Genomic DNA, 19,128 nt, shown 5'->3' with positions numbered 1-19,128 from the left:
AAGGTGGGACATGTTACAGTAACCTTGAGCGTGTCAGTAAACCCCCCCCCCCAAGGTGTTAATGAGTTCAGAAACACCAAAATAGCTTTGGATTAAAGAATCTCCTCAATGAAGGAATTATTCTGTCACTTAAATAGATTGTTTTTGACAATATGTGCTCTCTTTTCAGTCCAGCTTTACTTTGCATGTGGACGTACTGTCATTTGGAGGTACAAAGCACCATTAATAATGATAATTAAGCAATGGTTATAATGTCATTAAAATGTGACGCGCTTGCTCTTCCATTTTAAACACAAAACCTTGAATTCCTTTTATCACAGCAGACATCCAGAGTATCATAAGTGAACTTAATGTTTGCAACTGTCAACTATTAAAACTGACGCTGCCCTTCCGCATAATCAGCGCCCTCTCCCGCTAGCAAAGCCGTTAAGTAGCTACACAGCAATGAAATCAGCGGCTGCAGTAACCTTGGATCTGAGAGATGGGAATACCACACCGTGGAGAAGTGACAGATGCTTTAAGACTCAGATTGTTTTGACCGGGCTCCCTCTCCACCACATGTCATGCAAAGTATGTGAGACACTCAGGGAGATCGCTATGTTTGGGCTCTATTAAGCAAATGATAGGAAAATTGAAAAAAAAAAAACACTTGGGAGAAGACAGAGATAGATAAGTAGTGAGGGAGTGAGAGAAAGAGAAAGAGAGAGACAGAGAAATAGAGTCTGATAGCTCGGGCTCCATAACCCCCCACCCCCCCTTCCCTGCCCCCAATTCCTCCTAGAGCTGAGGGTGAGCGGCTTGTCCTGATTTTTTGTGGACAGAGTTGCTTGAAGAACCAGCAGGTGCTATGGACATCACTCTTCAGGCTGGGCAAGCGTAGGCCCTTCGTTGCAAGGCCCCCCAAGGCAAAGGAAGAGCATAGAAATCAGAACCTGGGGGAGGGCGCTCAAAGCAGTGCCTGCAAAACAGAAAAATAACACAGAGAAAGTGCCATCAGCATGTGTTGTTTTTATTTCCTAAAAACCATTTCATGAGTCCTGCAGACATTTAAATTTCCTAATTTCAATAAGGATGCCCCTTAGTGAGTTTTGTCTGCGTTGTTTCACTTGAACAACTAGAAAACAGTGAAGAAAAGGTTATCTCGGACATGTTCCAACCAGATTTCATGGTCTTTGATAGAAAAGTGCGGCAGGGACTAAGAAAAACAATTGTATATCTCACTGTAGAACACAAGCATAACATTATACTTCGCTCTGGGCACTGGATCACTCCTTAACAATGAGCAAATCTTTTATCTTCCCTCGCCTTTTATCTTCTCCTGTTCTGTGATAATTTCCCAAGATTTCAGATGAGTAGTGGAGAAAGCTTTGCTGCATGACAACAAGGTTCATTCACTGATAAGAAGAGCCTGCTCTTGTTTCAAGATGGCATATTTCTGTGGTCATGTAATGCCCAGAGACCTGATTTACCGTGTATCTAATCTCCATTGAGTTGTATTGTTGTTTTGTTGTTGTCCTTTGTGCTTTTGGATCCACTGGGTGATCTCACTGTAGCCGCCCCTTGAAGTAACACTACATCACAGAGTGAGTGTATGGGAGGAGTTGCAGACCTGCTCTACATTGTTATGATGAAAAACCCTTTGGAAGACTAATTCACTGAGCTTACTCACACTCAGGGTCTCAAGGGGTTTTCATAAACTGCCTGCGGCTTTAAATCTGTAATATCCTGTCGTCTTTTAGACTGTCACTGGCATGGCTTAGATCCAAGCACGTTTGGATCTGAGTCTACTCAGATGCTCAAAGAGGATGACCCGGGTCGCCATCTTTCTTCTCGCTCACATCTGGAACGTGTAATGATGAAAAGTCAAACTTGGCCTCAGGTGTCTTCGGGAATAAAAGATGAGCTGCTTTTGACACTGAAATGGGAAGATGTCGCTAAATAGCATAGAGTCTGTGGACGGAAACTGCCAAGTCAGTCATTGTTTTTAATCTCGATTTTAACAGCACAGTAATTACGTTCAGGCCAATAATGATATATCCACATACAGTCTGTCTGCCTCCAAGTCTCAACAGTCCTCAGCTGGACGTCTCCATTGAAGTCTTAGCTTTGATCAAACAAAATGCATCTCCAGCTGCCTCCAGAGGTGTTTTTCCCATCATCAGCTCAAACTGAAGAAAAAAGCAGGACACAGGAGGAAAAGCAGAGCCTTCACGACTGTTAGAACGCTGTTTGATGGATTGATGGAAGACATCGGGTCTTGTGAAGACTTAACTCCTCCAGTCAGAATACATCATGCTGAGGCAAGAGGAACAAACTGGGGCTGAACTGTGAAGACGACTTTTAATTCCTTGGATCATTTACTCAGTGAAGGTTGCATTATCACTAAAATGCTGCTAATGGGCAGCCTGATTCCCACCATGGTCAGGTTGGGGTAAATTGGCATGGTATGTGAAGAAACCCTTGAACAAGATGAACTATGAACTTAACAAGAATGAGAGGAGCCGGAGTGGGAAGTGAACAAAAAAAGGAAACCTTCAGCATGTTGTGGTTTAAGTGGTGTGTGCAGAGACAGCATTGTGACTCACTGAGCCGTTCACTTTTATAGAGCTTCACAACTTCCTGAAGCTGCCCGTATTGTGTGGCCAGCAATCTGGCACCGAACACAAGCTCTGACCACTCAACTCGCCGAGAGGATTCTCACATTTTATTGGCAGACCGAGGAAAGTTGGAGGACCCGTGTTGTCCGTCAAGTGCAGCCTGCCCTGGCTTGGTCTTTACTCATTGTTTCCACCTTTATGCTGAGCCTTGAAAGCAGAAATGAGTTCAAAAGAAGTCTAACTCTTTTAAGAATACAAAAAAAAGACAGTAATTAATCAATCAATCAATAATTTGCTATAGATTATAAAACCTTTCCGACTGCTTTAGAGAAAAGAGCTTCCAAACTTCTATAGCTTTGATCCCTTTTCCTTAAAATTGATTAACCATGCCTTGACACTCTCTGGCTGCAGCCTCCTCTCACTATGGCTTTAATTTATGGCGGCCCTCTGCAGGTCAGTGCTGTATGGTCGGCCCTCCTGCAGAAATATTGTGTCTTGTCAAGTTTCCCTGTCTCTCACAGCCTCTGGGAGAGACATGTGAATGAGTCCAGCGCTTCTTACTGCTGTTGCTTCCCATTCACAGAGATGTGCTAACATTAGCAAGTGCAAAGAGAGTTTTAATCTGTGTATAATGTAAATTTGATCATGTCGTTTAATTAGATGTTGTATGTTTTAGTCTCAATGAAGCTTGATTTGTTTTTTATTGAAATACAGAAAGTTTGTTTTGGTTCAGAAAAGAAAATGAAACTGTGAAAAGGTGATAAGTAAAATATTATCTCTGATTTTTCACACAAAGCCTTGTTTTACTTGATAGCAAGTTAAACATTCCTTCATGAGAAAAGTGATGTTGCTAGGAAACCCAACTCTACAAAGTATTATGTTTAGAAAAAAGTTTTTAATTTACTTAATCAGATGGAGAGAAAAGATGTATGCTAACTGAATTGACTCAAAGGTTAGGTTTCTAAGTATAACTGCCACCCATATGAGGAAATAAATGACGTAGCCTTAAAAACAAAACCTCAGTCGTACTACGAAAGCATGCAAGCTGGTAGGCTAAAGTCCAATAATCTGTTAAGACATGCACTTTTTCAGTGCCAACAATAACATCCTTGTGTTGGAGTTGAGTCGGGCTGCGTGTGGACATTAACAGAGTTTCCACTTTTTCTGTAAGACTTTGAGTTTCCCATTCGTCATCGAAAACATCCGAACTGATTCTGCCAACAAAGTATTTCAGGACTCAACATCATATTCCTCTTAGAAATTCCTCTATGAAGTTGTGTTTCCTCACTAGTCAGCAGTTATGATTTAATATATCGGGAAGTGCTTTTGTTCATATTCTCTCGAGAAACACATAGCTCTGACTTGACAGAAAGTTGGTGGCAAACGCAGCAAAGATAGGCACATACGTTTTCACAAGAATCCAAGGAGGGTAGAAACCTTTTACTATGTGACTCTGACTGTTTTTCTACAGGATTGATGGTACGCTTAGCCAAACAAAACCTAACGAGCGTCTTTTCACCCCTGACTGCTAGAAACTCACCTTGCTCTAGAATGGCATGGGCCCCTTGTGGGAAAGACGTGGCCGTGGGCGTCTCCTCTTCCAGCCGGCTGGTCTGTGGGTCTGACCGCCCCTCGCAGGGTTTTGCTGGACCATTTTTCTCACCGTAGCCGCCTCTTCCAGCTCTCTGCCATGCTCCGTGGAGGCCATGGGACCTGGAGGACACACATAGAGGAGAGACCAATTAGATCCCCCAAAAATGATCTCTCTCTAAATGGTATTTCACAGCCTCTTCTCACCCAGAGTATCACATTTTGATTACAAGCCATCAGTGCCTACGGAAAATGTGTAGCAAGATCCAAAGAGGGATCTTAGTGGTAATGGATGAGGAAACAAGAGACATGTATAGATAAGTGTGTGAGTGAGAGTGTGTGTGGGGGCCTCTTTAAGCCCACCCAGCATTGTAGTTCATCAAGTCAGTGTGGTGGAACCAAAGCACCGCAGATAGACGAAGCCCTGGCTGAAGCGAGAAACCCAAACCCTCGTGTCTCATGTCTCTGTCACTCTCCCTCGAGATTACAAACACTGCACAGCACCAGACCTTGTGGAGGTGCATCCTGTCGCAGTGTTTGATCCAAGATTAGGGATGAGTTTAATAGCGGCGTCTCTCTCAGGGCATGTGTGTGAACGCCTTGGCTGTGTGTGAGTACATGTGTGTTAGAGAGTGATCCCAGATGTTCTCAGTCATCTCTCAATAAGTGTGGCCTGATCCCCTTAAGCCCCTCTTTTCCAAATGGTTTGGTCCACCTTAAGTGTCTCTATGACCTTTCAACCTATCGCAAACTAGAAGACCTCCTCTTGGAGAAACAGAGAGTTTCGTAATATCTGTACTTGTAATGGGATCTTTAACGTGGGTGATCTTTCACACTACATCCAGTTATTTAGTCCAATAAAATTTGAGTAAAAGCAAAGCATGATTTTTTATTTGGGCATGTCAAAGTGGTTAAATATCTCAGTGACGAGTCATTGTATGTATTACTTATATAGTTATGCATTTTTAATTATAATGAACAATTGAATGTCCGTAAAGTTTGGAGGACTCACAAGAGACAGATTTAAAAAATCTAAATTGAAGCAGCTGAGGCTGAGACATCCTGACTTTTAGTCCATTGTACTGGATCCTACATTTCCCATAATGCAACTCAGTAGTATCTGTAGTAATAGTAATTAGACCCCCGCCTCCTAAATAACCTATTCCTCCAAACGCCACACCTCCAGTTTGTAATGTAGGCTTTTTGTTAAATATATTAAGTCTCAAAACCAAGCTGAGAAATATTTCCTCAAACTTCAGAAAAGCCACAGAAGACATTATACAACTGATTTCACAGGTCGAGTAAATAAACTTCATGGGTAATATCCTTGGAGAAACCCTTTAACAGCACACCTTTCTCAATTATTAAAATGAATATTATGTTCTATGATCCCTTCTGCATGTCTAAGACTTATTCAGACCCAAATTAATCCCGTTTCTCAAAAAAAAAAACATCGGGTATTTCCTGTCAAAAAGCTGATTGACATCACTCACATGGGGTCATGACATTCCTGTCTCCTCTCCTCAGAGACACTGGCACCATTTTTAGAATTCCCAAGAGAAGGACCTTCAGAGGTTTGGAAAAGCAGCAAGTATACTGAGGACAGCAGTTGAGCAGTTTACAAAAGCCATGATGGTGCTTGGTTCCCTGGATTATTCTTTAAGATTATTTTCATCAGTTAGTGTGTTTAGTTGTGGCAGAGTGGCGATACCACAGGCTGTTATATGAACAAGACACAGCTGTGCCCCTGCGGATGTCGTCTGATTGAAACATGAAAAACTCTCTCTACTGCATTCAAAACACTCTGGCTTCTCGAAAAGCCAAGATCAATGTGTTTGAATGGAGGGCAGCTTTCTTCAAGAGCAGAATTCAAAACGCCATGAGGAGCAAGGCAAAGTCTCTCAGCAGCCTTTCTTAATTATTGACCTTCAGCTGTGGCATATTGAAGACATTTCTAAAAGAACAACCTTCCATAGAAAAAGAGGAAAAACAGAAGCTTTCAGGTTTAAATAAGAGTGAACTGCTCGACTGAGCTAGACAGCTTGTTGAATGTTTTCGATGTATATCCCTGAAACGCCAGACGTCTCCATTTCCATTTCCACACTAATCTTCTTCTGCAAGCACATTACACACTATATTTGTGGGCGAACAGTGGGCTAATTCATTTGCAGCAGGGAAAGTCTGTGTTGCATATTTCCGCATCTAAAGCCCATCTTTGCCCCTAGGAGCACTAATCTGCACATTATCCTTTTGTTATTGTTCCAGATACACTGTGAATGAGGAACGTTGACACATTCTGAAGGCATTCTGCTCATTTCTTTCAAATCCAGGGGGTTTAATGTTAATACACACTGTGTTTGAGTAGATCTTGGGGGGCCCTGCTTCCTTTCACCCCTCTAAAACCATTTAGACGCCGAACACACAGAAATACATTGCAGCGGTCTTCACTGTTTAAGGTGTCAGTATGCTCGAAACGAAACTAGTTCTAGTTATGTCCGAAGGCAGAAGTTGTTTTTAGCTGTTTCGAATGATCACAGTCAAAGGTGGGGGAAAGCCTGGAATCATAGAGAGGGACGAGACGCAATGATAATCGTTCAAATGGGGAAAACGGTGTGCAATTTAAGTCAGAATCTCCTTGAAGATTTTCATAGTGATGCACTCAATTGTACATATGAAAAAGTGCCAGAAGTAACTGGGTGAAAAATGAAAAAAAGAAACAAGAGGTAAGTTAAATCCTGCCTTCTTTCTCACCTCTGCACACCCAACTGATTGTTGCATGAAGTGAGTGTGATTATCGGTTTTGGAAAGTTACATAAATTGCCCCCCGCCCCTCCTCCCAAACTCAGCCATTTGACAAGTACTTTGGTTAAAGCATACTGACAGCTTAAGTGTCTCACAGTGATACCTGCAGTAACTACAGTGCTACACAACGCCCAACTGCAGCTGATGTTTGAGCGATGGGCTACTTTAACAGGTGCTGCAAACACATGCATGGAGTCTCACTCAGTCGCTACGCAAGCACACACATACACGCACACACACACACTGCGATGCAAGATGGTAAAGTAATTGTACCTCGGCTCACACAACTCATCTGCCATTCCTCTCCGGGTGGCTCAGGCTGTCATAACCCAGGTCCATAATGAGACAATTTAGATGTCTCCTGCCAAAGCAAGCTGTCAGCCACTGCTCAGCACTGGGGTTTGAAGGGAGAACATCTCGTGATTCTCCTGACAAATCTCAACCCATCCAATCTGGCTACAGGATAGAAAAGTGTAATGAAAGCTGCTAAAAATAAGCCGGGCCCCAGTGATAACACTGGCACTATAGATTAACTCTTGCAGCCTGTAGGGAAAGCATCTCTGTGTGACAGATATGACATACAGCAACAGCTAGCTTTGTATCTCGACCCATCTGTAGTGGAACTCATAGATTGAATGTGGTGGCATCTGTTGCATCCGGATAAGACCTTTTGATTGTTTCCATGGCAGGTTTATCATTGGATAATGCATATTTCAACTCCATAAACAAAGATATCTCAGCTATCTTATTGCTCTGAAATTGGATCCAGCCTCTGTAGTATCCCATTTGATCTTTTCCCATGAGAGATTTCCATGTTCAGCTGGTAAAACAGTAAAATAGCACGATAACATATGTCTCACAATACTAAGTGTCTTATCTCTACTTCTGATGACCTTGGAGCCTTGGTTTTGCCCTCTTTTCACCAAATCCCAACACTTCCTCCCCCACTTGGTAATTCCCTAATTAAAGTTTAATAAAGGGGGAATTTCAGGAATGCCTGGTTATTGCTTCTGCTGCTGCTTGCGTTGCTGCCGCCTCCTTAAAAAGGAGAAGAGTAGGAGATGGTGGGAGAGGACAGGTAGAAGTTGTCAGGCAGAGAAGAGAATAGTTGACAGTGTCACAAACTGGCCAGTCTCCAGACCAATGATGAATAGCTGGTCGGCTGCTCCCTAATTCCCCGCCCTAGTTTCACAACCACCTCCTAAGGTGATATCTGTTATGTTGTCTTTTTCAAATGGCCGGCTCTCCGTCTTGTTATGGCCCAGCGGAAAGTGGAATACTGACAGCTTATCCCTGTTGATTCTGCAACAGTCCATCAGTGGAGCCTGGAGAGATATACATCTTCCAGCACTTGTCCATCCAGTCAGAGAAGAGAAATGGCTGTCCTCTGGTTTAATGCCAAGTTCATCAGCTGCCCTCATGGCTGGCAAGAGCAAACTGTATATCACAGCGCTGTGTGTCAATGCAGGAACACAGACAGCATGGCAAATGGGCCAGAGCTGCTTATTAATAGTTGTAAAGATGATTTGTGTGTATCGCCTGCCAAAACAACCACATAACAAATGTCTGCACTTGTAAATGCAGCCACAGCATAATGGTTTTTCTGCCACTAGGACATAAGAGATTAAACTTTACCAGCCTGTGAGTCTATCTATAGCAACAAGTAAGTACAGGGCTGTGTTCATGGTGTAGAAACTGTTGCACCAAATGTAAACATGCACAGTCAAGCATGGCCTCCAAAATTTAATCATTGCTGTGTTTAATTTTCTCCATGTCAACGCAAATTGATTTCCTGTCCTCTTGAATATTATCTGTTTGTTTACTCGTCTTGCTCATCACTCACAGTCACGCTGATTATGAATCAATTGCGTGCAATCTCATTGATCCGTTTTCTCAGTTGGCTGGCTGTGCGTCTCAAAAACATTTCATCCCTCCTCTGTTTCTTGACTGTCCCTACATCACTTATCTGTCACCTCTGCGCCATAAATCTTTCCCACTGCAGTTTGTACAGATGTATCTTGATGTGTAAACAAACAGCTGGGAGAAGGGGAACAGGTCAGTACTGAAATGAGAGGAGAGGAATTAACCCTGTGTGCCCACAGTGTCTTTCTACTTTAAAGCTGGATAAGTAGTTTCTTTCACAGGTGACTGTGATGTTTTTAGGCTTGCTAGACGCATATTTCTATGGATGGAAATGTTGGTCAGTCGGTCCACCACTTTGTCCAGAAACATCTTAACAACTATTAGATACAGAGATTCATAGTCCCCAGTGGATGAATCCTACAGACTTTAGCAATACCCTGACTTTTCGTCAAGCACCATCCTCAGCTGTACTTTGTGTTCAGTGCTAATTAGAAATGTTAGCATGCTAACACGCTATACTAAGATGGTGAACATGGTAAACGTTATACCTGCAAGACATTAGCAGGTTAGCATTGTCACTGTGAGCTTGTTAGCATGCTGATGTTAGCGTACAGCCTCACAGAGCTGCTAGCATGGCGCTTGTTTCTATCTGAACTGAGATTCCCCCTATCAGCACTGTGATTGGACTAAATCTGAGACCCAGTTAAAGCTTGCCCTCTTTTCACAATTACATGTCATATTCACATACCATAAACACTATTCATACTAAAGCATTCCTGAACAACATATTCCAATGTCATGGTAGATTGGGTTTCTATTGCAAAAATAAACCAAGGACTACCATGACAGTATTTGCTAGACATGCACAGTAATATAAAGATAACAGCATTATTTATGTCTGTATGGGAGGTAGTTATAGCTTATTATGTGTGTGTGTGTAATCCTTATGGGTAACAGAACAATATTTGTGTTAGTGGGAGAGAGGAAGAATGAATACCCTGGTGTGTGTAGCCATGGTTATTACCATGACGTTGGAGGAGCAGGCCTGCTGTCTCCATCGTGTGCCTCCCTCCTTCATTCACTAAAAGTAGCTTTAGCTGATGAATCCCTCTATAGCATGCCATTACCACAGACATACTAACCCACTCAGCCAGACAGAGACATGTCATGGGCAGAGATGCTTCCCACTACATAAGCACATTAGGAAATCAGGATTATTTAGCCAAGGATGAGATTTGTTAATTGTGCCAAATACAAGCCAAACATGTAGAATAAGCCACAGCACTGCTACATCATCATACTGGGGATTTGCTAGCTGTCTGATAGCCTCCCCACACATTCATCCTGCACATATGGAGTGGTGCATAACTAAGGGGGCAGTCCCTTGTTGTTCAGCTTTCACAATCCAACATTTAGTGTCGGAAATGCTGCTTATCTCATGCCTACCAGTAAGTCTGGGCCTTGGCAGAAACTGGTACCAATTGCTTGCCGACTTTCAGACCACGTTACCATGGCAGCCACCATGAAAGGCGCTCAGTTTAGAGCAAAAAGAATGACATTGTCAGCTGAAATCGAGCAGGTTCTCAATTTACAAATTTCACTGCGCACAGTCTGAATCCATGATCAGCCTGCTGACTGTGTCTGTGATGTTTTTAACCTCCTCTGTGGGCCACCACACTTGGCCTCTGAGTGTTCCTCTCAGGGGTGGAGGGGGTTTGTTTTGGTCGTGAGCACTTTCTTTTATTTCTGGCGGGGACTGCTTGATATGCAGCATTGTTGTACTGTGATAATGCTAGGCTTGTGGCTGAGTTAAAGGCTGGCTTTGTCTAAACAAACTCCAGTGAGGAAACCAAAGTGCATGAAAAGTTGCTCCCATTACTGCTGCTTTTAAACTTAACCCCTTGTCCACCCTGGTCTGAAAGCAACTCCCACTCTCACTGAAGGTTCAGAACAAATTAAAAACAAACTGTGCAGCCTCCTAGTTTCTGGCTTTCTGCAGATGTCCCTTTGACTCAGTCAGCTGCCTGTGAAGTGTGGTGCTATATATGCTCCTGAATTAGAGAGTGTATGAAATGATGAGGTGTGAGACTGCGTACTCTGCTATGATCAGAGCGCTGCAAGTTCAAAGGGCTGGCAGCAACATAGAGCCAGCTAATGAAGCCACTGACTCCCCTCACCACTTGACTGCCTGTTGGTTTATTCACAATCCCACTCCAGTTGAAGGGGTGAATTTGTGGCTACAAGGTTACTGCAGGTTGGAGCCTACTGAACATGAGCAGTCAGGGAGGCAAAAATCCCAGGGTGGATTTCTTTTCACAACTTTCCTTGAGGAGTGTCAAAGCGGCTGAGGGCAGGAGCAGGAGAGATGCTGGTGTTGCTGTTTCCGTTAACAGCAGCGGGCTAAATCTTTGCGCATGGCAGGTACAGCAGGTAGGTAAGGCTACCAACCGTTACCCTAATCTCCAGAGATTGCATGTCAAGGGCAAAGGGATCCTCCAACCATCCGTTTCCATGGGCACGCTAATCAGATGTGAAACACAGCCCCTCCCTCTCCTGTGTCATCACCCCCCCCCCATGCTGTGAACCTGCGTGCCTTCTCCCATTTGAGATGTGGGAGAAAGAGAGAGGCAGAAAGAGGGAGAGAAACGTCACTGCGCAGGGTTTCACTGCAGCTTTTAATGCCTGAGGGGACCATCGCTTCTCCCCATCGCATATACAGTACTATTAAAGGAAAATAGCAGCAACATTGCATCAGACCGCGTTACCTCTCAACCAAACTGAAGAATACAAAAACAACGGCTCAGACACTAAAAGCTTCATTGGATATTACTCAACACATGCAGTCACTATTTGAGATATTCATATATATTGTGATATGTGCAAATATATGCAAAATCACTTGCAAAATAAGTATGATTTATGTTTAATGCAATATGCTGTGTTCCATTGTTATGTATTGCATCAGACGAAACTCTCAGTAACTAATTTTCTTAGTTATTAATGACTTCAGCTAAGGTGCATTTTTTATTATATATAATAATATATAATATAAGTTATTTGTTTTAAATTCTTGCTGTTTGGATGCTGCAGTTTTTCTTTAGCTTGTAGCACGTTTTTAATGAAAAGCGTCTGCTAAAACAGTTTTATTATTAACATACTGAGCATATGGTGTGCAGGAGAGAAGCGCCTTTGGCTAAAGGTTATGCAATGAAACGTAGTAAGCAATTCTGTCACACATATTTAGTGAAGAAATAAAATTCATGAGGATTTTTACTGACAGGTTCAGCTGCTCTGTGCGGCAGGTGAGCTAAAGTTTAGTGTTTATTGGCACTCTGTGTTTATGAGGTTTTCATCAGCTGTTAGGATGAACTGTTTGCCTGATGTGGATGCATGTTTATGAATTCCTTATATAGTTTTGCTCTTCTGTTTTTACAAACATCTGTTCATGTTCAGGGGCCCTGAGAGCAGGGCGGCCTCTCCTGAACACTGTATGAGGGACACAGCGAGGGGCCCTGTCCTGATCCAGGAAACTGTGGGGAGATCCACGCTATTAGCCAGTGGCAGATCATTTGATTGACCAACGTTTAAGCGTAGACCTGTACATGAGAAATAGTCTCCCACGGAACATTTGTGATCAAAGACAGAGGTATTATGATGAATAATGCACGATTTCATAAATGAATGATTTTTGTGTTGTCACAGAAGGGCCTCAGTTGTGTGGAAGATGGAAGAGAGCTTCCATTTTCAAGCATTTCATTTAAGGCGAGAACATAAGGTGCATGGCAGTTTGAAACCACATGAGGTGCACCACGACATCCTATAATACTCTGAGAATAAAGTGACATGCACATCCTGTTGCCCGAGGCTTGGAGTTTAGGCAGATCCCAGTGGGGGCGTCACTAAATGAACCCAAAATCTTCTAAGTCCCTCTACACCATCCATGGCCCCAATCCACACTGCCATCTTCACAGCAATGAAATCCCTTGTCTGACTTAGAACAGCCTAACAACAGCCAGCTGTGCAGCGCTTTTAGCCATACGTTATATGAAATCTCACTGATCCATGATGGCGCCTATAGAGGTTTGACGTTAATGGTGAAAATACCCTAAACCATATTTATTTGATTCTCCACTTCTTCTCCTACATAGCTTTTGAGCTGCTAGAGTATGAATTTCTACCACAAATGACATCTCTAAAGCAATATACAGAAGTCATATTTTTCTATTCTGGGTTCCTACAAATTGAGCATGAAAGTAATTAAAGCACCTGCATTCCTAAAGACCGCAATATTTATTCTGCGGTCTGGCAGCCTGTTAATAAAAATGTCCACTCAGATCTTGATCAGGAACCTGATCTGCCTGGACTACTGCTATAAATGTAACACTTAATGTTCAAAAAGAGAGTCATAAATCACTTTAATATTGGACCCTGGTGGAAAACAGCGCGGTTTTTGAAAATATCTGGCTCTAATTAAGTTGTAAGGACCGCCTCGAGCCTGAGGATAAGGTCTGGTGATCACATGAGGTCTGGTTAACACAGGACACCCCCCCCCCCCCCCCCCCCCCATCACCCCTTATCCAAACCTTTAGGTAGTGCCCTCAAAACTGAAAGGGGGGTCTGGACTGCAACAGACGTATACATAAAGGATCAGAATGGAGTCAGAATTGAATTAAATTAAATATTTTAGCATATTTAGCTGAGCATACTTCTTTACAGCCAAGAAGTGTCATTATTCCACATATGAAATGTGTAAAGCCGGACTAGATCACCAGCTGTGAGTTTTTAGATGTAGCTGTGACTTCCTTCACCGTGGAAAGCTGACACAACCTCTCAGCTCCCAGATAGCCTCTCTTCCTGTCCGGCCTTTTATTTTTCTGTCCCTTGGCTCGTCTTTTACTCCCCCTTTGCTTTTTCTTCCCCTTCACTGCATTTGCTCTCAGGGGAAGATCTAAGTGAGTAGATTTATTCATTCAAAGAGTTCTGAATTACATTACAGCAGCCCAGCAGTCACATATGCCAAAGTCTTCAACAGCTGAGCTCTCCAGGGAGTGTTAGCCCAAAGGTTAGCCTTATATCCCTAGCAAATGAGTTATGATTTTTCACTAAATCTCTTCCTCAACTCCCACCCACTCCGGAGCAATTGTGAGTGCCATTCACCAAGCTCATGTTGGGTGATATTATACAGATGTGAAGTGGTTTATCACAGAAAGCCTTTTTAAAAAAAAATCTCATTGGAACTCAGCTACACTAAGTTGCATATTATGGACCCTATAGGGGTGGGCGATACGGATAAAATGTTCTCATATATATGTTATTATATATATTATGTATATATAATCTTATATCATGATAATGATATATTTTGATTGAGAAATTGTTAATGGGTAAAATAACTGCACAGGAATGTCTGTTTTTGGCCAATTCAACAATTTAAATACTTGACAAATCAAATTACTTCATCATTTTGATGCTGACCACAATGGTCGAAGACCAGCAAAATGGAAAGGACTGGAAAACCTCTTGTTATTCCAACTTGGGAGCATTCACACATTATTCCAAGATGGCTACTCCCACCGCTAACCTTGTTCTCACCCCATTTAAACAGCCTTAATTTGTTACTTTTGCGGTGTTACGTATTTGTGGCGGTTCATTAACAAGTGAAAGCAGATACAAACAAACAGTGAAATTAGCTAAATTGACTGTATTCATGTTGATATTGGATATGATTTAGATTTATAGCCAGTTACAGCCATTTCGCGAATGGGTTTGTTGACATTTCTGTATTTCTTCTCACAAAGTCAGAGACATCATCACTGTCATATAATATAGAATATGGCATAAAACATCCAGAAATATCAAAGAGTTGGCAACTGCAGTATAAATAGTATGGCAAGGTGACAAATTTATATCATCTCACATTATATACGGTCAAACGCCCACCACTAAACCCAAGCAGCATAGATATATACTCTGTGGATCATAACAACATTACAACTACTATTTAAGCTCACAGAGGCCAAACAAGACAAATCAACAAGAGGATAACAAATCACTCTTTACTCACATCCCAAACATGGAGTGTTTAGTGTGTGTGTGTGTGTGTGTGTGTGTGTGTGTGTGTGTCTTGTCTGCAGTAGATAAACTACACTGATGCTGCTGGCTGCTGGCTCTATTTCCTCGTAATGCTGCATGAAGAGGAAATCCAGGTTCTTCGTGAAATGGATTTTATCTGACCCTGTGTGTGTGTGTGTGTGTGTGTGTGTGTGTGTGTGTGACATAAACCCAGCTGGTGCTCAGAAGCTCCTGTGCCTCAAAAAAAACAAAACATAAAGGAAAAGGCGCTGCGATTCCCCATAATCCCGTAATAACCTTTCCACTGCTCCCCCTTTGACACAAATGTTTGCCCACTGTTATTATGTTATGCCTGGACATCTGGAAAAGTTTAGCTGCTTTTGTTCTCTCCACTGCCTCCATAATCACGTCCACAGGCACAAACACCCTCTTTACGTTAGAAAACCTGGGATTATGATTTAAAGCTTCCTGGTTACGGTTGGTTTAGATCTATAGATGTTGTTAACAAAATAATCAGACCTAGCTAGGCGGCGTTTTATGCTTCTAGGTGCCTTAATGAGTGGCTGCATGTTCTGTAGCCCTCCTCTTTTTGGCTGTACTTTGACCCGTAACACTTGGTTGAGCATCTGAGCGAGGCAGGCTACAGTACAGTATGCATGCATGATGGTGCCACAGAACAGCCAGCCCCAACAATACATCAAAGTTTAATATGGAATAATAGCACTGCTGACAGCTCCCATGAAATCACCCCCCCCCCCCCCCAACTTGCAAGCAGAGGATTTCTCTGCCAGATAATGGCTCTGATCTGGGCCTCGTGCCCCGCTCACACTCACAAATGGCTCACCTGTTCAACCCAGGCCTCACAACTACACCTTCAGTGTGTAAGTGCGAGTAGCTAGGTGTATGCGCGTGCCTGAGCCAGATGCTATTGTTTTAATCCTGCGCGTCCCTAGGTGAGGATTGGCAGGGTGTTTCCATGGCGGAGAAAAATTAAGCTTTGATATCCTCCAAGAGGCTGTGACAGTCTCACAGACACGAGAATGTTTTGAGAATAAAGACTGTTTATATACCAGTCTTAAGAGTTACACAGGGAGGAAGAGTGATCGGCCTCGGGATGAATTATGGATACCACATGTCTAAAGCTGGAGCCCACTCCTGAGCCAGAGTGCTTTTCAAGGATGGGTAATTGAAGTGTGCTGCTAAAGGATGCTAATATTACATAGAGAAAGCCACAGCAGCTCTTTTAGTGTACTGAATGAATATTGTAAGTAGCATTAGGTTGTTGAGGTGAATTGCCTGTTGCACTAGGAGTTCTTGCTAATATGCAAATACATCCATAAATACAATCAAGACACACTTCCCCACCCTACTGTATATCAGTCAGATTCAGTCCTATATTCATTGCTTCCTGCAAGTGCACACACACACATGCTCTCTCAGTCTCACTCTCTGTGCATCTCTTCTCTCTCAGACACACATGTACACACACACAGATGCCTGAGAGAGAGAGAAAGAGAGAGACAGAGAGAGAGAGAGAGAAAGCCCACTGAACTGGAAAAGCGTTTGTCTCAAGATGAAAGGCTTCACACCCACTGCCTACATGCAGAGCCTCTTCCGACACCTTCCCGCGACAGCGCATACTGTAGCAGAGGCTTGTGCTACGCAGACACACTCCAGCTAGCATCCCTCCCCACACCCATCAACGCCGCAACACACTTGCATCCCTCCTCTCTTTCACTCCCTTTCTCTCTCTTCCTCTCTGTCAATGGAGCTCTGATACTACAGTAGCAGCCAGGGGACAGAGAGGCACATAAGCGGCATGACTTGAACAACGTTGAGAAGGATAAGCTCCCATGAAAGCCCAAGGCACAGCAGCCTTGTTTTCCCCGACGCTGGTGTAGCACGGTAGGCTCTCAGGCGTGGAACATGCTTAGCCACACGCAGGGCGTGAAAAACGACACTGACCATGATGCTAGATAATTGCTTCCCATTTACTCATGTGCCGAGAGCCTCAGACAAAAATAGCATGTCGCTGTAACGAATGTGCTGGGAAGCATGGGAACTGTGAGTGCTGTGGCCATGGATCGATACACAGAGTGAACAGCATCTTGCAAGCAGAAAGTCTACACAGCATCTTACAACCACAGTCTATACAGCACCTAGCAACATATAGCCTATACAGTACAGCACCTTACAGTATATATTCCTAGGCCTATATCTTCCAAGATATTGTCTATACTGCATCTTATAATCATAGTCTATGCTACATCTTATATTCTCTGTATCTTATAAAGTCTACGCAGCGTCTTCCACATGGATTAAATATAAACACAGCTTCTGTCTGTGTGTCTTCTAAGCTAGTGTAGTTGGTGGGTAGGTGATAATCCCAAGAATGGTCTAGACATTTACACAGGCCTAACTGTTGTTTTTTCACACCACAATGTTACCTGCATCACATCTGCAGACTGCCCATCGGTCTCCAAACTAACCCCCCAGCCACATTTCTCAGAACCCATTTACTCCCACGAGTCGTCAGAGAGGATATGCCCTGCCCCTGTATAATTGTCCAAAAGTCAATGTTTTTGTTCCAAATATTAGACATTTTAGTTCCACACTGGAAATGATATCTAGTCCAACAATGGCTCCAGAGATGCAGTAGCACTTTACGGAAATTTACTGTGACAAGGCATCAAGACTGAGCCCCTCAGGAGACGATCCATGCATCTGGGATCTGTGTTCCCCTCATCGATGCGTACAACAATTACAGTCCTCATTATCATCACCACAGGAGGCACGCACGCATATATAGGTGCTGTGTTGCCCTGCTGCACAATCACAGTCATGTAATAATCATATAGCACTTGGGTCAGATGGAATACATCAAGCCATAAATTAATCTGATTCACTCCACCTTACAGAACATGTGCCATGCATATCTTACATTTCATAACAGCCACAACAGTCACCCATTCATCCAGCATATCTATCACTCAGGAATATCTCCACACATGAATGTCCATCAACAAAAACCTCTCAATATTTCATCTCCAAGTCTTACAAGCTTACATCAAGGTGAGGCAGGGAAGAAAATGATCCATGTAAGCTAGAAACCATAAGTTTACCATAAAAGCCACGACAGTACAATAGCAGACAGTATAACCACTGCAGTGCAGTACTGTATACAGCCAGGTGCTGATATTCCTGCCTTTTAGAGCCCACACAAGGCTAACCATGCTGGGTAACTGATCAACTACAGCTGCCTGTACGAGCCCAAGGCAAACAGAGAGAGAAATAGAAAGCAGAGGGAGAAGACCGGCGACGAGGCTGGCCGCTCCTGTACTCACCAGCACTGGCAGAACACAGCAGAGACACCAAGAGCACAATCACCAGCGTCAGGATCTTCACATTCATTTCTGCACTCCCCTCTGGCTCTCCGCTAGTCACTCGCTGATATACTGTAGTGGTGTGTGTGTGTAAGTGTGTGTGTGTGTGTGGATGGGAGGGAGAGAGAGAGAGAGAGAGAGGGGGAGAGAGAGAGAGAGAGAGAGAGAGAGAGAGAGAGCAGCTGAGCGAGCAAGAAAGAGAGAGAGACTGTTTGCTCCCCTGTGTGTGTGTGTGAGAAGTGAGTGTGTCAGTTTGTGGGAATGTGTGTGTGGCTCCCTGACTGTGCCTGTGTATTTGTCTAAATGCGTATTTGTATATCAGTGTGTGACAGCGCCACTCCAAGACTGAAGGCACGTCTTTATCTGAGCTCTCCCACGGAGGTGTGTGTGTGTGTGTCTTCTTTTCTTCCTTCAGAGAAACGGCAGCATGAGCCAAGTTCAGTGGAGCTGTGAATGTGCTGGAAGTCCGCTTGCAGGTCTGTCTGTCGGCGTGTCTCTGTGTGTGTATGAGTCGAGTAGTTGGTCATGTGGCTTATGTATCATTGACTCTGTGGGTCACGGAAAAGCCAACCCCCCCCATCCTCCCCTTGCCCCACCATCACCCACCCTCTCCACCCCTTTTCCACAAACATGCAAGTGCACATGGCTGAGGAAAGAGGAGGTAAGAGGTAGCAAAAGGGAGGGAGGAAAGGGGGAGCAGGGAGGTGAATGGTGGGGGTGCATGCAGGTTTATGATAATACCCAAACAGATGCTCTTGTTGGAAACTCTTTGAATTGCAGGGCAGCTTGCCAGGAATCCAGGAATCAAAATACCAGCTTAT

The 19,128-nt window shown here is 43.4% G+C and overlaps 1 protein-coding gene across 1 annotated transcript; it reads right to left on the bottom strand.

Moving 5' to 3' along the window:
• Nucleotides 1–799: 799 nt before the first annotated feature.
• On the bottom strand, nucleotides 800–18,390 carry apln (apelin). Its single transcript, XM_070913710.1, has 3 exons — nucleotides 18,269–18,390; nucleotides 4,138–4,310; nucleotides 800–958 (listed from the first exon to the last, which is right to left on the bottom strand). Exons 1-2 carry the CDS (start codon nucleotides 18,333–18,335, stop codon nucleotides 4,144–4,146), a joined length of 234 nt encoding a protein of 77 aa, XP_070769811.1. The 5' UTR covers nucleotides 18,336–18,390; the 3' UTR covers nucleotides 800–958; nucleotides 4,138–4,143.
• Nucleotides 18,391–19,128: the final 738 nt, after the last annotated feature.

This window comes from Enoplosus armatus, chromosome 10, assembly GCF_043641665.1.
Source record: "Enoplosus armatus isolate fEnoArm2 chromosome 10, fEnoArm2.hap1, whole genome shotgun sequence".
Classification (NCBI taxonomy): Eukaryota; Metazoa; Chordata; class Actinopteri; order Centrarchiformes; family Enoplosidae; genus Enoplosus; species Enoplosus armatus.
Note: the sequence above shows the minus strand (reverse complement) of the source record. Positions and strands in the feature narration are given on the sequence as shown.